At 41.0% G+C, this 14,684-nt stretch overlaps 1 protein-coding gene across 1 annotated transcript; it reads right to left on the bottom strand.

The window, feature by feature from the left end:
• Nucleotides 1–6,303: 6,303 nt before the first annotated feature.
• On the bottom strand, nt 6,304–7,356 carry LOC133251975 (olfactory receptor 7E178-like). The gene has a single exon (XM_061424746.1). It carries the CDS (start codon nt 7,231–7,233, stop codon nt 6,304–6,306), a length of 930 nt encoding a protein of 309 aa, XP_061280730.1. The 5' UTR covers nt 7,234–7,356.
• Nucleotides 7,357–14,684: the final 7,328 nt, after the last annotated feature.

A 14,684-nucleotide genomic window follows, 5' to 3' on the forward strand; every position in this document is an offset into this window, starting at 1 on the left:
CATCTCCCTCCTCTATACCACCCCCAACCTTTACTTTGGTACCCTGCCTCTTTCAGATGACATCATGGAAACCCCTAGTTGTCTTGATTGTTTTCCTATAGCACACATTTTCTTCCAGAAAGTACAGGGAGATCATCCAAGAAGGGAATTCACACCATATGTCTGGGAAACCCAAGATGCTTTGCCTTGGGGACACAGAAAGCTTATTTCAAAAGTTTCGAGAACTTTGGTAGCTGAATTCTCAGGCTGTCTCATTAAATAAATTGGCCTGTTGTCACTCTACTCTTTAAACAATTAAGCTCCCTTGGGGTAGAAGGAGAATAATAGAAAAGAAACTTTCTGCCACTGCTGTTTCCCTGAAGATCATAGTAAAGAGAGGCAAATTTCTTTGTTCCAATTATTCTTAATTTATCTGGCTATGCTCAAACATTTACAGTCCAGATTATTCCCCTGGAGATTAAAAAGCTTTCTTCATGAAGAAGTCTCCCAGGGCTCTGTAAGATTCTACCCTAATTCTTTCTTCCGCTTTATAGGATTTGATTTCAAAGTTAGAAGTTTCTCCCTCAGGGATGCGTTAATGCTGCAAGTTGCCCAGTGGACTTGAATCTGGGAATCCCATTGTAACAGAAACAAAATGCTTTAGAAAGTTTCCTATTTCAAGAAAGGGAATGCAGCCATTAGTGATATTGCTACTGAGACATCAAGCATTTTGACAAAAGGAAATATCCCTTAAAACTTATTTACTCAGCCATTAAAAAGAATACATTTGAATCAGTTCTAATGAGGTGGATGAAACTGGAGCCTATTATACAGAGTGAAGTAAGCCAGAAAGAAAAACACCAATACAGTATACTAATGCATATATATGGAATTTAGAAAGATAGTAATGATAACCCTGTATGCAAGACAGCAAAAGAGACACAGATGTATAGAACAGTCTTTTGGACTCTGTGGGAGAGGGAGAGGGTGGGATGATTTGGGAGAATGGCATTGAAACATGTATAATAACATATAAGAAATGAATCGCCAGTCTAGGTTTGATGCAGGATACAGGATGCTTGGGGCTGGTGCAATGGGATGACCCAGAGGGATGGTATGGGGAGGGAGGTGGGAGGTGGGCTCAGGATCGGAAACACGTGTACACCCATGGTGGATTCATGTTGATGTATGGCAAAACCAATACAGTATTGTAAAGTGATTGGCCTCCAGTTAAAATAAATAAATGTAAATTTAAGAAAAGAAAAAAAATAACTTATTTGGCATGTGAGGTCACTGCAGACCTTAGGGAAGGCAGTTGTGATGGAGGTAGAAATACTCCTGATGAGTTGGTTGAGAAGAGAGTGAATGTTGTGAAAATGGAAGTAGCAGATACTGACCAAATTCTTTAGAAGTTTGGAGCGATACCCAAAGGGGAGTATGGGTCTGTGAGTGTTTTATTTCCCTTGAAAGAAATGGGGATGGGGATGATTGGATATTATAACGGGTCAAATGAGATCATATATCCAGATGAGGCTCTACAACTGAGAACTGAAGCATCGTGTGTAGGATTCATTCAAGCATGGGCTTCTATTTCTATTAATAACTCCTGAATCTCTCAGCAGAAACTTCTTCTGTCTGTATGATTAATTAACTTTTTATGTCACTTATGCAGATTAATGATATCCAAACCAATACCACTTACCTCTCAGATAATAGTGGGGTGTTCTGAAGGCCGTCAACTCAACCTTTCCAAGATAACCTGACATTTTATCCTCCCCAAAATGTTGCTTTTTCTATGATCCCATCTCGTTGAAAGCATACACCATCAATTTTGGTACCCACAGAATTTTATTTTATTCCAGTGTTCTCAACCAGACTGAATTTGCCCTCTCTGGAACAACTGGCAAAATCAGCCTGGCTGAGAACACTGGAATAACCAGTTTCTGCTTATCACAACTCAGTGCTGGTATCTCACGAGTAGAGACCAGGGATCCTGATAAACATCAGACAATATACAAGATAGACTCTATGACAAATATTAATCAGACCAGATCAGATCAGTCGCTCAGTCGTGTCCGACTCTTTGTGACCCCATGAATCGCAGCATGCCAGGCCTCCCTGTCCAACACCAACTCCCGGAGTTCATCCAGACTCACGTCAATAGAGTCAGTGATGCCATCCAGCCATCTCATCCTCTGTCGTCCCCTTCTCCTCTTGCCCCCAATCCCTCCCAGCATCAGAGTCTTTTCCAATGAGTCAACTCTTCACATGAGGTGGCCAAAGTACTGGAGTTTCAGCTTTAGCATCATTCCTTCCAAAGAAACCCCAGGGCTGATCTCCTTTAGAATGGACTGGCTGGATCTCCTTGGAGTCCAAGGGACTCTCAAGTGTCTTCTCCAACACCACAGTTCAAACATCAATTCTTTGGCATTCAGCCTTCTTCACAGTCCAACTATCACATCCATACATGACCACAGGAAAAACCATAGCCTTGATTAGACAGACCTTTGTTGGCAAAGTAATGTCTCTGCTTTTGAATATGCTATCTAGGTTGGTCATAACTTTCCTTCCAAGGAGTAAGCGTCATTTAATTTCATGGCTGCAGTCACCATTTGCAGTGATTTTGGAGTCCAAAAAATAAAGTCTGACACTGTTTCCACTGTTTCCCCATCTATTTCCCATGAAGTGATGGGACTGAATGCCATGATCTTCGTTTTCTGAATGTTGAGCTTTAAGCCAACTTTTTCACTCTCCACTTTCACTTTCATCAAGAGACTTTTTGGTTCCTCTGCACTTTCTGCCAAAAGGGTAGTGTCATCTGCATATCTGAGGTTATTGATATTTCTCCTGGCAATCTTGAGCTGGAGCTTCTGTTTCTTCCAGTCCAGCGTTTCTCATGATGTACTCTGCATATAAGTTAAATAAACAGGGTGACAATATACAGCCTTGACGTATTCCTTTTCCTATTTGGAACCAGTCTGTTGTTCCATGTCCATTTCTAACTATTGCTTACTGACTTGCATACAAATTTCTCAAGAGGCAGGGGAATTTTCCACAGTTTATTGTGATCCACATGGTCAAAGGCTTTGTCATAGTCAATAAAGCAGAAATAGATGTTTTTCTGGAACTCTCTTGCTTTTTCCATGATCCAGTGGATGTTGGCAATTTGATCTCTGGTTCCTCTGCCTTTTCTAAAACCAGCTTGAACATCAGGAAGTTTACGGTTCACATAGTGCTGAAGCCTGGCTTGGAGAATTTTGAGCATTACTTTACTAGTGTGTGATTTGAGTGCAATTGTGTGGTAATTTGAGCATTCTTTGGCATTGCCTTTCTTTGGGATTGGAATGAAAACTGACCTTTTCCAGTCCTGTGGCCACTGCTGAGTTTTCCAAATTTGCTGGCATATTGAGTGCAGCACTTTCACAGCATCATCTTTCAGGATTTGGAATAGCTCAACTGGAATTCCATCACCTCCACTAGCTTTGTTCGTAGTGATGCTTTCTAAGGCCCACTTGACTTCACATTCCAGGATGTCTGGCTCTAGGTCAGTGATCACACCATCATGATTATCTGGGTCGTGAAGATCTTTTTTGTACAGTTCTTCTGTGTATTCTTGCCATCTCTTCTTAATATCTTCTGCTTCTGTTAGGTCCATACCATTTCTGTCCTTTATCGAGCCCATCTTTGCATGAAATGTTCCCTTAGTATCTCTGATTTTCTTGAAGAGATCCCTAGTCTTTCCCATTCTGTTGTTTTCCTCTATTTCCCAGCATTGATCAGTGAAGAAGGCTTTCTTATCTCTTCTTGCTATTCTTTGGAACTCTGCATTCAGATGTTTATAGCTTTCCTTTTCTCCTTTGCTTTTCACTTCTCTTCTTTTCACAGCTATTTGCAAGGCCTCCCCAGACAGCCATCTTGCTTTTTTGCATTTCTTTCCCATGGGATGGTCTTGATCCCTGTCTCCTATACAATGTCACGAACCTCATTCCATAGTTCATCAGGCACTCTATCTATCAGATCTAGGCCCTTAAATCTATTTCTCACTTCCACTGTATAATCATCAGGGATTTGATTTAGGTCATACCTGAATGGTCTAGTGGTTTTCCCTACTTTCTTCAACTTAAGTCTGAATTTGGCAATAAGGAGTTTACGATCTGAGCCACAGTCAGCTCCTGGTCTTGTTTTTGCTGACTGTATAGAGCTTCTGCATCTTTGGCTGCAAAGATTATAATCAATCTGATTTTGATGTTGACCATCTGGTGATGTCCATGTATAGAGTCTTCTCTTGTGTTGTTGGAAAAGGGTGTTTGTTATGACCAGTGCATTTTCTTGGCAAAACTCTATTAGTCTTTGCCCTGCTTCATTCCATATTCCAAGGCCAAATTTGCCTGTTACTCCAGGTGTTTCTTGACTTCCTACTTCTGCATTCCAGTCCCCTATAATGAAAAGGACATCTTTTTTGGGTGTTAGTTCTAAAAGGTCTTGTAGGTCTTCATAGAACCATTTAACTTCAGCTCCTTCAGCATTACTGGTTGGGGCATAGACTTGGATTAGTGTGATATTGAATGGTTTGCCTTGGAAACAAACAGAGATCATTCTGTCGTTTTTGAGATTGCATCCAAGTACTGCATTTCAGACTCTTTTGTTGACCATGATGGCTACTCCATTTCATCTGAGGGATTCCTGCCCGCAGTAGTAGATATAATGGTCATCTGAGTTAAATTCACCCATTCCAGTCCATTTCAGTTCACTGATTCCTAGAATGTTGACATTCACACTTGCCATCTCTTGTTTGACCACTTCCAATTTGCCTTGATTCACGGACCTGACATTCCAGGTTCCTATGCAATACTGCTCTTTACAGCATCGGACCTTGCTTCTATCACCAGTCACATCCACAGCTGGGTATTCTTTTTGCTTTGGCTCCATCCCTTCATTCTTTGTGGAGTTATTTCTCCACTGATCTCCAGTAGCATATTGGGCACCTACTGACCTGGGGAGTTTCTCTTTCAGTATCCTATCATTTTGCCTTTTCATACTGTTCATGGGGTTCTCAAGGCAAGAATACTGAAGTGGTTTGCCATTCCCTTCTCCAGTGGACCACATTCTGTCAGATCTCTCCACCATGACCCGTCCATCTTGGGTTGCCCCACGGGCATGGCTTAGTTTCATTGAGTTAGACAAGGCTGTGGTCCTAGTGTGATTAGATTGACTAGTTTTCTGTGAGTATCAATAAATTTTATTAATAGAATGCTTGAGCAGTGACAAAATGTAAAAAGAAAGTGAAATCATTTCATAGTGGGAAGCAGAGTTTGGTTGTTAGAAAACTACCGAAATGAGTTTAGAAGACATGGCATTTGAAAACCATGATGTGTTTTTCATAGATTTGTTTTGTGATTTTCTGAATCTCCCCTCCCTGCTATTATGCTTATTCTTCAAGGAAACAGGTAAATCAACACCTTCTTGTATTGTCTTTTGAGACGTCCAATTGAGAAATGTCTATCCTCACTTTTTATCACTTTGTTTTTTGTGAATCATATAAACACACCCTGTATTTTGTGACAATCGTGTGCACACTAGTAGTTGGACAAAAACAGATCCTACTCTGTATACATACTAATAGAAATAAACCAAACATTGCTTCTTTGGGGAGTTGTAGAGCACTCTATACAAGGTCCAGTGATCCAGGAAGAAAGGGAGTTAGTGGAAGTATGTGATTTAAAATGGGAAATTAGTCACCCTATTTGCTCAAAAACCTGCCCAAGATCTTTAGGGGATAAAAACATCCTAAACATCTTGGGCTTTCAGGTAAGATTTGGATTCTCATATCAAATAGTGGAAAAAATCATAGGAAAATATAGAAACAGTAAATTTAAGAAAGAGAGGGCTATGATTATTTTGTAGTGATAGAAACAAGACTGCCCATGATCAAAGGTCCTGGATCATGTATAAGGAAAGACAGAATGGTATACTGGTGTACTGTGAAAAATCCTGGTGGGAATATGACTTATGTGGAGAATTCAAAAAGAATCTCCTAAGTGATTAAAGCTATTCTAAGAGGAAAACCTGCATAAACAGAAAGCAGGAAGCCAGATAAGTATATATACACTATGTGTTTGCATATTCAGAACTTCTTGTTGCACATATTTGATTTTACTGCCTTTGTAGATCTTTTTTTGTGATTGTTCAGTCACTAAGTTGTGTCTGATTCTTTATGCCCCTTGGACTGCAGCATGCCAGACTTCCTTATTCTTCACTATCTCTTGGAGTTGGCTCAAACTCATGTCTTATGAACCAAAAAGCAAGATGGCACAGGATTTGAGATTAGGCTATTCTGTGGCTAATCCTCCACAGGGAACTCTTGATGTCCTTGTTCCTTAGACTGTAAATGAAGGGGTTCAGCATAGGGATGACCACAGTGTACATCACTGAGGCCACCGCACTCTTCCTAGGGGAAGATGAGAGAGCTGAACTTATATACACCCCAATGCCTGTTCCATAAAACAAACAAACAACTGACAAGTGAGAACCACAGGTGGAGAAGGCTTTATACCTCCCACCTAATGATGAGAGTCTGAGGATGGAGGAAATAATTCGAGAATAAGAGTAAAGGACCCCTGACAGTGGAACTCCACCAAAGATGGTACCAATGAAATAGATTAATATGCTACTGATGGAGGTGTCAGAACAAGTAAGGTTAAAGAGTTGAGAAAATTCACAAAAATAATGAGGAAGTTCCACACCTGCACAGAAGGTAAGCTGTGTCATCATCAAGTAGTGCAGCAGGGAGTTCAAAAAGCTAATGGAAAGTGATGCCAGGACCAACAAACCACAGAGGCGAGGGTTCATGATGACCAGATAGTATAGGGGGTGACAAATGGCCACCAACCGGTCATAGGCCATCACTGTCAGAAGCAGACTCTCCAAACACGCAAAAAGAGCAAAAAAGTTCACCTGAGCAATGCACCCTGCATAGGTGATGGATTTGCTGTGCGTTTGAAAATTCACTAGCATCTTAGGGATGGTGGTGGTGCTGATACTGATGTCAGCCAAGGACAGATTGGAGAGGAAGAAGTACATGGGGCTGTGGAGGTGAGGGTCAGAGCTGACAGCCAGGATGATGAGCAGGTTCCCAAGCACAGTCACCAGGTACAGGGACAGGAAGAGCCCAAAGAGGAGGAGCTGAAGTTCTGGATCATCTGAGAAGCCCAGGAGGAGGAATTCTGAGACACGTGTATGATTCTGTGGTTCCATGTAGATGGGGCACCTTTTGAAAAAGAAGCGAGTGTTGAATACACACAACAATTGTACAGGTACTCAGATAAGTGTTCATACTTTGAGCAATTCATAAATAACGTGTTCATGCTTGAGGACCATACCCCCCAGTTTATTTCACAATTTTCTGAGTCTGAACACATCTTTATTGATTCCCAGGGCATTCACTTGTTTCTTCACACATCTGTTTTTGAGGCATAGGTCCAAAGAATATGAGACAAGTAAGGACATTTTGAGATCACAGATCCATGAACATAGTAAAACATTTGTTCCCTACATGTTAAGGAAAAATGTGGACTAAAAATTCCTCTTCTCTTTAAAAAAAATCAATCTCATTAAAGAACACAATGTGCTTAGTTGCTCAGTCATGTCCAACACTTTATGACCTCATGGACTGTAACCAACCAGGTTCCTCTGTCCATGGGGAGTCTCCAGGCCAGAATACTGGAGTGGATTGCTATGCCCTCCTACAGGGGATCTTCCCAACCCAGGGATCGAACCCAGGTCTCCCACATTGCAGGTGAATTCTTTACCATCTGAGCCACTAGGGAAGCCCAAGAACGCTGGAGTGGATAAACTATCGCTTCTCCAGGGGATCTTCCCAACCCAAGAATCGAACCGGGGTCTCTTGCATTGCAAGTAGATTCTTTACCAGCTGAGCTACCAGAGAAGCCCAAAGAAGCACTCAAATGTGAAGCAGGAGATAGATGGGCCACTGGACCAGGCAGCTAATGTTTGTCGAACAGAGCAAAACTGAAGTTTTTGTCTTTAGCCACACAAGAACGATGCCTGCTTCCCTTCCCCCACTGATACAGAGAGAATAACTAACGGGATATTCATTGCAGCAAAAATGGAGATGAATGAACAATCTTTGGCACACACCAGCCAAACAGGCCTACAAGAGTTAAACAATCTTGGTTATTCTTTAGTTGTTACTCCTAACAAACACCTGTGGCTGGACAATCTTTCACAAAGCGAATTACTCTCTGACTCCATATAGATCTTACTCTGCACCAGGCAATCTTCTCCCCTACACTGTCTTGTAGTATTCTGCATTTCAGAAAGATCATGGGCCAATAACCACAGGGGCACCAGACCTGGTTGCTGAGTTGCCTGATGCCAGCTGTGGCCATTTTGAAACTTTGCAAAAGAAAAAAATCCAAGACCTTCAAGAGGATATAAAACCTCTCCCTATTCCTGAGAAAGGGGTGGGGGCATAGTTCTCGAGGTGCTAACCTGCTGTGCTTCCCTTTTACCTGGCAAAGAAAATAAAGAAACTCTTTTCTATTTCCTCCAGACTCTGTCTCTGTATTTATATTTGGCCTTGGCAGACAGGGAGCCAAGATTTTGGCATCATTAATACCATGATTATCCACTTCACATATTAAAATGCAAAAATTTAGCAATACTTGCTTTAGAACTTATATTTATTACTGATAAAAATAGAGAGGTTTTGGGTTTCTCTGATGGTCAAGTGGTTAAGAATCCATACTTCCAATGCAGGTGGTTCAGGTTTGATTCCTGGTGGGGGAACTAAGACCATATAGGTGTTTCAGCATATAAAATCATGCAAAGTACTACCTGAGGGTTAGAATTCATTTATTTTTCAATTTCTTATTATGATACAGATAAAAGAATTCTAATGCTGCCTTCCATCCTACACAAGAGAGTATTTCCAAAATATATAAGCCTATGACTATTGCCTCAGTTCTAAAAATTGAAATGGCAACTTTCCTATTAATGACCTAGGCTTATTTTCCTGACCAAGATATCAGACAAAAGCAAGTACACGCTCCGATTGTCAAGGGATAAAATTAAAAAGATCCTTCTTCCGACTTGCATAGGGAATGATGTTTCCATAGCTCAGATTTACAGAATGGTCTGGAAAATAGTGGCTCAAACAGTAAAGAATCTGCCTGCAGTAGAGGAGACCTGAGTTCAACCTCAGCATTCAGAAGATCCCCTGGAGAAGGGACTAGCTGTCCACTCCAGGATTCTTGCTTGGAGAATTCTGTGGACAGGAGGCTGGCGGGCTACAGTCTGTAGGGTAGCACAGACACGGATACAACTGAACGATTTTCATTTCACTGGAAAATGTATTTCTATTCATAGAAAACTCCATCATTCATAATATTCAAGTAAAATGCTCCTGAAAACCACTTGTTCCATTCTGCTAATTCACAGATAAACTCACCATATCCCAGCAGGAGGAATCTATGGTTCTAACTGCATTTGCTCATCTGGGACTAAAGCAGGTTTCAAAAGAAAACAATCAGTTCACTCTGGTGGGAGCCATGGGGTGGGAATAAGGAAGCCTTTGTGTGAGACCCGCATCTTTCACCCACTAAATGTGGAGTGTGTATAAATCTCCCCACCTCTCTGTACTGGTATCCCTTACATTGCAGTCAGACCAATAATAATATCATTTGTAGGACAGTGTGATGTTGAGGAAGGGGAAATTTCTCCATCTACCACTGCTGAGTGCTTGTGGCCAAACTAATAATAACATTGACACAAGTCAGATTAACAGAGAAAAAGGATAACAAATTTGAATTCATGCACATGAAGGTCTCATAGATGGGGCCTAAGAAGTGTCTGAAGCAGGCAACTTGTATCCCTTTTCAGAGAAACAATAAATTGATGAGGAATTTATGGGACAAAGAAATTTAGGCTTTGGGTTCTTCATTAGTAAAGAATCTTAATAGCTTGGACTTGGGGTAGTATATTAAAGAAATAACAAGCTTTGCTTACATATAACTTCTAGGCTCCAAATCCCCCATCTCTGATGATAAAGGGGTCCTTCTATCTCCAGATACAGGACAGCCCCTTTCATGTGAGAGATTTATTTACTAATTTCAGAGAGACAAGAATCAGAATCTCCTTGAATCAGCTGCTTCTTGAATAACATCAATTATAACTAACCAATATGCCATTTTGCGTGTTTTGGGGCAGCCCAACCTGATCCCCAGTAGTGGCTCAGTTGTGTCTGACTCTTTGCAGTCCAAAGGACTATAGCTTCCCAGGCTTCTCTGTTCATGGGATTCTCCAGGCAAGAATACTAGAGTGGGTTGCCATGCCCTCCTCCAGGGGATCGTCCCGACCCAGGGATTGAACCCGTGTCTCTTGCATCACCTGCATTGGCAGGAGGATTCTTTACCACTAGTGCCACCTGGGGAGTCCCTGTGTGTGCTAAGTTGCTTCTGTCATGTCCAACTCTTTGTGACCCTATGGACTGTAGTCCGACAGGCTCCTTTGTCCAGGTCAAATATTCAGTCACAGTTTTTAAATAAAAATTTTTTAAATTTTTATTTTATACTGGAGTATCCCACCACTGCCACACCTTGTGTTTTGGGCTTCCCTGGTGGCTCAGCTGGTAAAGACTCTGCCTGCAATGCGGGAGACTTGGATTTGATCCCTGGGTTGGGAAGATCCCCCAGAGAAGGGAAAGGCTACCCATTCTAGTATTCTGGCCTGGAGAATTCCATGGAGAAGTCCATGGGGTTGCAAAGACTCAGACCCGACTGAGTGACTTTCATTTCATTTCTCTGAAGTCCCAGTGGCCTAATGGATAAGGCACTGGCGTGGGCTCGAGTCCCATCTGGGGTGGGGATGGATAAGGCACTGAAAGTTCTCCTTTGGGCTTCCCTTATAGCTCAGCTGGTAAAGAATCTGCCTGCAATGTGGGAGACCTGGGTTTGATCCCTGGGTTGGGAAGATCTCCTGGAGAAGGGAAAGGCTACTCACTCCAGTATCCTGGCCTGGAGAATTCCATGGGCTGTATAGTCTATGGGGTCACAAAGAGTCGGGCATGACTGAGCGACTTTCACTTTTTTAGGACTTCCCTGGTGGCTCAGATGGTAGAGCGTCTGTCTACAATGTGGGAGACCTGGATTCGATCCCTGGGTTGGCAAGATCCCCTGGAGAAGGAAATGGCAACCCACTCTAGTACTATTGCCTGGAAAATTCCATGGATGGAAGAGCCTGGTAGGCTAGAATCCATGGGGTTGCAAAGAGTCGGACACAACTGAGCAACTTCACTTTCACTTTCACATAGTTGATTAACAATGTTGTGATAGTTTTAGGTGTACAGAATTTGGTTTATTATTGAAGTAGTTAGCTAATGAAATACAATTCTAATATTAGTTTAATGATCTTATATTCTATTATGGTGGTGGTTTAGTTACTAAGTCATGTCTGACTCTTCCAACCCCATGGACTGTAGCCTGCCAAGCTCCTCTGTCCATGAGATTCTCCAGGCAAGAATACTGGAGTGGGTTGCCATTTCTTCTCCAATATTTTATATATATGAAGTAGAATTAGAAGCCTATCACATCTCAGGGAATTCATTCAGAGAATGAGTGGAAATCCTAAAATATGTCTCAGTCCACACAATAAAATTAACTTCCCTTTTTCTTTCTCTTTTTCTCTCTTTTTTTTTTTCATTTTTATGATCCACTCTTTTTAAAAAAATTACTGAATGTTGTGAAAGTAAAAAGTGAATGTGTTAGTTGCTCAGGTGTGTCCATCTCTTTGGGACCCCATGGACTGTAGCTCACCAGGCTCCACTGTCCATGGAATTCTCTAGGCAAGAATCCTGGAGTGGGTAGCCATTTCCTTCTCCATGGAATCTTCCTGACCCAGGAATTGAACCCAAGTCTCCCACATTGCAGATGGATTCTTTACCCTCTGAGCCCCAGGGAAGCCCAATTGAAGGTTATGCTGCTGCTGCTGCTAAGTCGCAAATTCTATTAAATGTAAAATGATAGCTCCTGTAGAAAGTGACACAGAGTCATGCAAGCACCATTTTATCTTTTGTCTAGCCCTACACATCACTGGAAGGAAGGAAACTCAGGCAGGAAAGTGCCCAGTGGGTGGAAGCCACATTGCCTACACATATTGTTTATGAGAACCAGAAAGAGTCCATTCAATATCTAGCAAAAAAATTTCTTGTTGCAATCTCTTTTGTGACAAGCAAGGAAAGGCTCTGGGGAATCAGAAATAATTGAGTCTCAATTTTTTCCAGGCATTCAGAATCTACTAGTGTAAAGAACAAAAAGTAAAATGTTCTCTCAGGGTCTAGGGAAAACCAAACCTCAGATCACAAGATATTTTATTTGAGTGATTGGTACTTAACCTTGAGAATAACAATAATTATAACAATACTTAAAATTCACTTGGTTTTACTATAATGCATCCATCACACATTTATTCACATGCTTCATACTCATTTTGTTTCATTCTTAATACAGTTTTGTCAACTATGTATCAACTTAGATGGCAACACAGGCTTAAAGATATTAGTAACTTGCCCAGTTCTTTGTCATTTAGATAATAAATAGGTCAGATAAGAATCAAAATTAAATTGTGGGTCTCATGCACTGAACTTGTCCACTCTGTTTCCCTACATTTCAGAGGTAGTTTAAGCAGAGGTTCAGGAGTCTCTTCTGATTTTCCTAAGATATATTAAAACCTTTGAACTGTTTCTTATTTCCTGCCTAAGAATAGAACCCAACGCTCTGACTCTACACTCCCTTAGTGATCAAGAGGGTGTAAATTACAAGAATAAAGGAGGAAGTGGACAGTGAAGCAAAATTCAAGACCAGGGGCAAGATAAAGAACTGACTTGAATTGTTGTAAGCAGAATCTTTCTAGAATCCCCACCTTCAACTCAGACTTCCTTCCTATAACTAAAGTAGCAGGTGCTGCACGTGGTCACCACTGTGTCTTCCATGAATACCCAGAAAGAAGAGCACAGTGATCAAGGGATATCTGACTGGGATGAAAGAAGAGAGAGTTTGTTTTTGTTTTTAATAACGGTTTGATGACATTTCTTAAATATGCCTTCAGTGCTAAACATTGGTGAAGGGTTGATTTCTCTTCAAATCCAACCCTCTTACAAACAGTGAAAGAACTGAAGATCAAAGTCAGGTCTCAAATACTGCTTGCCTTCTTGTACCAACTTAAAGCATTTTCAAGTCCATTCTTCCTTACAGAGGTATTGCATTGCTCCTAAATTCAGCTCCCTGAATGCAGATTGGGTTAGTAGGACAGGATACTATCTAGGTGCCTTATGGATGGAATATCACAGTCTGCATTCAGATCTGATTTTACCCTCTTCCTCCTTCAGGGTTTATAAAAATAAACCTTAAAAATAAACCACAGTACCTTAAAGTATTGTGTTCCCATCCAGAACTACCAAGTGATGATAATGTTGCTCTATTTTGGGAGTGGCAATTGCAATAAAAAGTAACTAGCTACATAAAAGAACTTGGCTCAACTCCTGGCATTTGGAATCCTTAGGCAATATTTTATGATACTATATAGGTTACTCTCATCGTTTTCATCAGCATCCCCTTCAAGATCTTTTGGAGCACTTGGAAGATAATTTAGAGGGGATGCTTTTCTGCTCAGGTAGAAAAGATGCCCCCCAAAGATAAAACCAATGTCAGAGGAAAATAGAAATTTAAATAAGAGTTCTCGGAGCCCGACCACTAACAACAGCAACTTCATAGGGCTCTGAGCTGAATCTGTGCGTTTTGGTGCCCTCCCACTGGCTATCTCAACTGTCCCATTGCTTTGATGATAAGAAAAAAGGCTCTCCCATACCTCCTGCATTCAGTGTCTCCCTCTGCACTTAGCACTCTCTGGGCTGTGCTGTGTCTCTACTGAAGCAGGACTGAGGGATGCAGATTGCCTTCCCCTCCTCTACCTACTGTTTGGATGAGGACTGAGGCTTTATCCTCAGGACTGGCAGCAAGGCAGACTCAGGTGTGGGCCTCCTGGTGCAGACAACTCTGGGAGGGTGAGACTCAAAGTAGAGAATTTGGCTATATGAAGGGCTGGGAAGTACAGGGTAATTATTTAGAGTGATATGCTCTAAATATATCTAGAACATCAATAGACCTTGATGCTCATAGCGGATAATTAGCTAAATTGGTCCAACTTTTTTTTTTCTCAATCTCTGAGGATTTGTTAATTTAATGGAGGAGGAAAAGGAGAAAAGTGAATGTGTTAGGAGCTATCTGAACCTTTTCTCTTTCCAGGAATAGGCTGACCTCTACTTACCTCTGATGTCCAAATCGTTTACCTTATTGGAAACTTCATATACTTTTTTACACATGCATATATCCATTATTTTTCATATTCTTTTCCATTATAGATTATTACAAGACATTGAATATAGTCCCCTGTGCTATATAGTAAGTTGATATTTAGATATTTTATATACAGTAGTTAGTAATTTTATATACAGTAGTTAATATGTTAATCCCAAGCTCCCAATGTATCCTTTCCTCTCTTACCCCTTTAGTAAACATCCGTTAGTTTTCTAAGACTGTGACTCTACTTCTGCTTTGTAAATAAGTTCATTTGTATTACTTTTTTAGATTACACATATAAATGATGTCATATAATTTTGTCTTTGACTTACT

The sequence above is a fragment of the Bos javanicus genome, chromosome 7, assembly GCF_032452875.1.
Source record: "Bos javanicus breed banteng chromosome 7, ARS-OSU_banteng_1.0, whole genome shotgun sequence".
Lineage (NCBI taxonomy): Eukaryota > Metazoa > Chordata > Mammalia > Artiodactyla > Bovidae > Bos > Bos javanicus.